The following is a 6,078-nucleotide window of genomic DNA, read 5'->3' on the forward strand; positions in this document are numbered from 1 at the left end:
GGCCCGTAGGCGTGATTGGTTGAGCTGGAGCCGGCTCGTCTCTGGTTGGCTTTCGCCTCACCGAAGCACCCCGCCTTGTCGGCAGAGGGAAGCGGGGAGCAGCATGGAGGTCGCGGTGTCGGACGTGGGGGTCTGCAACCTGGCCTATGCTGGGCGCTTAGAGGAGCTGCGGGCCCAGCTCCTGCGCGACAGGGCCCTGGCCACTAAGGCCGACCAGGTCAGCCGGGTCCCGCCCTGGCCCTCCTTGCTCGCCGTGGCGAGAGCGGGCGGCCTGTGGAGCTGCTCCTCGCGGAGCGGCTCTTGTCCCGCCGCCCGCTCACCGCTCCCTCCTTCCCTCAGGACAACCGGACCGCGTTGCACTGGGCCTGCTCGGCTGGACACACGGAAGTCGCCGACCTCCTTCTCAGCCTCGGTGTGCCTGTGGGTGACAAGGACGATGTGAGTGTCGCAGTCCTTCCGGGACCCTTTTCAGTAGCGCTCAGGGGCGGGACAAGGGGCAGCGGGCACGAACTGGAACAGAAGATGCACCGTCTGAACGTGAGGAAAAACTTCTTTCCTCAGCAGCACTGCAAAAGGCTGTCCAGAGATATTGTGGAGTCTCGTTCTCTGGAGACAGTCAAAATCCACCTGGGTGCGATCCTGGGTAACCTTTCTGGGTGACCCTAGGCGATCTCCAGAGGTCCCTTCCAACCCCCACCATTCTGTGATTCATTGACTCCCCAGCTTTGTGGGGGCTGGTCTGGGGTGCAGGGCTACTGCCAAGAATCTGAGAAAGTGCTGTGAACTGGTTTGTGTGGGGAGCTTTTCACAGTTTGTATCTGGACCCGTTGCCCTCACGATTTTGGCCTTAGGAGTGGCCCCAACAGCAGTCTGGTGGTGTTGAGAGCACTCCTGGTGTGACTGGCCCTGGTCACTTCCTTCTTTTTCTCCTGCCTTCTGTCAGCTGGTGTATCTAGTGTGATACCTGGGGTTTTTTGCAAAGCACCCAGTATGGGGGGGTGTGCTAGAGAGGCAGATTGAAGTATTTCAATGGTTTATATGGAGCAGGTGGTAACGAGACCTGATGAGCCTTGCTTGTCAAGGAATTTTAGGAGAGCTCTTCTTATGAACGAAGTTGCAAAACCAGGGGAGTTTGGGTTGTTGATGGAGGTTTTCATGTTATCTTTATCTCAGTGTTATTCTCTTAAATATGTTGTGCTAAATCATGAGAAACCCTGAAGATTCTCTTTATTGGGGAAAACATTAAAGGGTAGATGACAGGTTCAGTAATTTCATAGTTGGAAAGAAGATGGTCTGTTGCTATTCAAGGGAAAGAGTTAAAATAATTGCATCCTAAAGATCATCCTTAAAGGAGACAATGTTGTCCCAGCAGTTTAATTGGACAGTAGAATATAGAAAAGGTTGCATGACCTTTCTGACACTTTTCAGCCACTCTTACTTTTTGTTAAATAAAGCACTACAGTTAATTGTGCACTTTTGTCTCTGGTGATAACTATAAACCTAAACATTATTGATTATAAGAGTATCTGCAGTAGGACTTATGAGTAGTCAAGTTTGTACTGGGGTTATACTATATCATGGTTTTTTTTGCCTGAAACCCCTGGTTGAAATAAAGTGAGTTTTTTTTCTTGCTTCTGCAGGCTGGCTGGACTCCATTACACATTGCAGCTTCGGCAGGCCGAGATGAAATTGTGAAAGCCCTTATTGCCAAGGGTGCTCATGTGAATGCTGTAAATCAGAATGGCTGCACGCCCCTGCATTATGCAGCCTCCAAAAATAAGCAGGAGGTATGCTTGCCCATCCTATTGGAGGTGGTGTTGCTCTTGGCAGAAGTATTTAGTTGTATTAACTTGATCTCCTCCTCTCATCCCCTCTCTACACATTCAGATTGCAATCATGCTTTTAGAGAACAGCGCTGATCCGGATGCAACAGATCATTTTGAATCCACCCCGTTACACAGAGCAGCAGCCAAAGGAAACCTGAAAATGGTACAGATTCTTCTGCAGCACAAAGCATCTGTTAATATACAGGACTCTGAAGGGAATACTCCTCTGTAAGTAATCTTTTATTTTTACTTTCCCTACTATAGCACAACCTCTGGCATGCAACTCTATTGTTTCAATTTCTCTTTTTTAATGTCTCAGTGCCTCAAATTACTCCCTTGCTTCACACTCCTGTGATACTCTCAAATCCTCTTTAATTATATACTTAATATTTTGCTGAAGTGTATCTGTACATACATACATCTAATTTGTGTTACTGCATCTACGAAGTGTGGAACACCTTTTGCATTAACTTTGAATTCGCTCTGTTGACACTGGAGGGTAGAAAATGAGCTAATGACATCAGAGTTGGAAGAAGCTGGTCTTGCAGGCTGGCCCACTCTGTCTTGCAAAGTAGGAATTAACTTTGGAAGCTTTTCTTGACCTCTTTAGGGAGAGTAAGTTGCAATTTAAGTACAGTAAACCCAGTGTTTGATATTTCTGTAGAGATCAGTTGGAATCTGTAAGGGTAAAACCATAAGTGCTTTGAAATTGGTGGCAAAACTCTGTCTACACTAGAATCAAGATTTTGCTGTGAATAAGATCAAGCAGTATGTTTAACTATACAGAAAACACAGTATTGTCCTGGAACACACACATTTCTTCTCAAGAAAGCATGCCAAGTGGGGAAAAACATTTTCTTCATTTGCAGGAACTGTTTAGTTCTGATTATTTTTAAACATCTTATGATTTAGTTTATCACTTTCAATTGAAATGGATATTACCATCTCCAGTTTGCCTGTGGGTTACATGCTCCATAACTTTGACTGCAGAGCCAAATCCTAGTCTAAAGAAATGTCTTAATCGTGTGAGGACAATAACAAGGGGAATGTCCTTCAGTTGCTTAATGACAGCAGAGTGATGGGACAGCAAGCTTTGGAGTCTGTAGTTAGTTGGCTGCATGTGGTTTTGTTCTTCTAGGATGTATCTTCTCTGTAAGTATTGCTCTTTGTAAGCTTGGACTGTTTAATAGTGGCTTTGGGTTTCTTGTTCTTATTACAGTCATTTAGCCTGCGATGAAGAGAGAGTGGAGGAGGCAAAGCTGCTGGTGTCTCATGGTGCGAGTATTGACATTAAGAATAAAGAGGAACTGACCCCACTGAAAGTGGCAAAGGGTGGCCTGGGTACTGTGCTTAAAAGGATGGTGGAAGGCTAGCGGGGGTTGCTGGTTTGATGTTTCTCTCCTGGTGCACTTGTATTTAAGACTGCAGACTTTGTGTTTTCATAATTCAGTTAGGATGTCAGGTATGGGCATCAGCATGGTAATGTAATGTGTATCGCTAGCTATCCCTCACATACAGTGCCAAAACAACTTGTACCTCCTGTTAATTAAACAGGTCACTCTTTTTAAAGTCTTTTTCAATTATCTTGCAAATTTGTTTCAGTTTACAGTACAATCTGTGTAAGTGTGGTCATTCCTTCTACCGTGGCACCTAGTTTAGGATTATTTCTTTCAAGCAACAGGACCAAAAATGCATTAACCATTTAAAGTCAGTTTTATATTGGAAGCTTATTCCAGAGTCTTTGTTTTTCTCCTTGGCCTTTGATTAGTGTGTGAGGTCTTTTGTTTGACTTTTGTGGGTGTTCCTTCTTCTCCTTCAGGTGATTCTAATCAATACATGTCTCTTACAGAATGCAGTTTGCTTAGTTACTTGGATAATTGTATCCAGTTTTAATCTTCTTTGTCTTTTTAAGTGAGCTCTGAGTGTTCACAGCCTTACTGTTGTTATCATGTTTCTTTGAATCTTTAAATGGCTGTATTTGAAGTGCACTGGACTGCTTGTGGAATGGAGGGCGGTGTCAGGGTTGCTGCTGCAAACACATTGTTACATAGCGGATGGCCCTGGATAATGCTCTGGGATGTACTTCAAGTCTAATTTATTTCCTCTTGCTCCTCCTGTAGATTTCTGTTCTGTTTGATTCCCTTTATGTAGCACTGATGCTCACAGTTTACCATTGTATTTTGTAACAGAAGCCTGGCTTCAACTCTGTTTCCTCATAGCAAATCCTGGTATTAAGTTGTTAGAAGGCATGAGTCTGAAACGTAACCTTTTGTTCTGATGTTGTAAAGGTCACTTTTGACATTATTGGGGTAGATCTTCCCCTTCTGAACAAACAATGATGATGAAATTTTGTGAAATAAAGAACTTTCCTAAACAGCAGTCTTTGGTGTTATAAAACTTTATTAAACTTACATGTAACAAAACCAGTATTTTTCTAAATGAGTTTGTGCACTTGGAATGTGAAACCCTGCCATCTGTTACACAGTATGGAAATAGAACAGGTTGGTTCCTGAGCTGTGAGGAAAGGTTGGAATGGACGATAGAGTTTCTACAAGTTGATTTGTAGGGATTAAGGTAATGCAATTTATTTTGATAAGCAAGACAGTAACTTACAGCCAGACAAGTGTCTGCACCAAGTACTTCAAGTGTATCTGACAAAGAAAAACGCAAATTAAATTTCACTGAAGGCATCTATCAAGAGCAAGCAGAATAACTTGTCTGCACAGTGAGCTGCGGCCATGCAGACCTTGCTTCAAGGACCCTGACTGGGTAAATGTGTGTTGTGCACATCCTTCAAGCCCTGCTGAGAGCTTGAGTTGAAGAAGGCTGAAGTTAGAATTCTATGTTTGTTCTTGATCTATGGCTCTCTAGCTTTGTGAATGCACTTCCCTAGGAGCTGGTGCCTTGAATGTTGGCTTGCCCTCCGGTATCTGTATTAATTATCCCTACTCCCTCAGGAGAAGATAAATAGGCCATGGAGCAAAGACAGTTGGAACATCTGAGAGAAAGTCTGAAAAATGTTTCAGTATCCTGCATGGCTCTGCAGAGTTTTTGCGCTACACACCATAGATCAATACCTGATTTGGCTTGTGCTTTGCCAAGAGCATCAGTGGAAAGCTAGGAACAGTGCTCCAGCCCTTTTAATAAACTATTTTACATGGGAGAAACTTCATAATGAGAGCAAACATCTGCCATAAGGTTTACACAAACATCTCAACATGTTAAGAAACTCCAGACAAATGTTATTTTCCTTACCTTCTTCCTTATCCCAGCAATCTCTGGCTCTTTCTGTTTTTTTAATATTACCTGTTACACACTGGTGGTCAGAAGTCTGAAAAGAATTACTACTCTAGAATTTCCATCTAGTTGTTTCTTTTTATATAAAAACATTCACGTAATTTGAGAAAATTCTTCCTTTTTTTAGCAAAAATGGTGTTCTAGGAAGGTTGTAGTAGCTCTAGAGGGTAGTTGCAACTTCACCAGCATAAGCCCCTGTCTTACTGCAGCCAGTTGTTTAAGAAATACATGTAGAGATATTTGTGGAGCTGAGATTAAGGAAAGATTATGAAATAACAGCAATGATCCCCTTCAGTCATGATAGTGCTGTTGCAAAGACATGCAAGTTGGAAAGCTTTTGCAGTAAGAAAAATGTAACTAAGACCAATGCAGGGGATTGTTTTAGAAGAACTAGTGCAGCTACAGCAGTGTTGTGCAGAGTTCTTCCTATTCTCCCATGAGGAGCAGGAGTGAAACAATGCCTGAGAATGGTAAAGAAACTATTGAAAATGTATGCCACTGTCAGTCAGTGTGAGCTCCCTTGCACTGATAATTGATTTGAACTGCCTCATTGGGAAACACTTTTGGTAAGAAATGGCACCCAAACAGGAATGGACAGTACCTGCTCTTCTCTTGCTGTTACTGAGCATGTTTAATGTCCTAGTTCTGCATGTTTACAAAACTACAGGTGTAAATATCAGGATTTTTCAGTAAGATTCTAAACCTAGATTGAAGGTTGCAAGTTTGTGGATTTTGCTTAGCACAGTTGCCATGAGAGTCAACAAGAAAGACTTCCATAAAGGTCTTGACTTAAGGGATATTTTGGGGACAGAAAGGTGTGAGGATTCACTGGTAAAATATTGCAGTGCTGGTATTAATAAGAATTTGACCCTCACAGTCTGACCCAAGCAGGTTATAGCTAAAACAATATGAGAACAGCATAAACACCCTTTTACTCTGGAATGAGTCTAAACAC

At 42.9% G+C, this 6,078-nt stretch overlaps 1 protein-coding gene across 1 annotated transcript; it reads left to right on the forward strand.

Moving 5' to 3' along the window:
- Positions 1–54: 54 nt before the first annotated feature.
- On the forward strand, positions 55–4,150 carry PSMD10 (proteasome 26S subunit, non-ATPase 10). The gene is made up of 5 exons (XM_068152058.1): positions 55–217; positions 340–438; positions 1,641–1,787; positions 1,888–2,054; positions 3,046–4,150. Exons 1-5 carry the CDS (start codon positions 104–106, stop codon positions 3,197–3,199), a joined length of 681 nt encoding a protein of 226 aa, XP_068008159.1. The 5' UTR covers positions 55–103; the 3' UTR covers positions 3,200–4,150.
- Positions 4,151–6,078: the final 1,928 nt, after the last annotated feature.

The sequence above is a fragment of the Melanerpes formicivorus genome, unplaced genomic scaffold (assembly GCF_026170545.1).
Source record: "Melanerpes formicivorus ecotype bairdi unplaced genomic scaffold, bMelFor1.0.p_v2 SCAF_22, whole genome shotgun sequence".
NCBI lineage: Eukaryota > Metazoa > Chordata > Aves > Piciformes > Picidae > Melanerpes > Melanerpes formicivorus.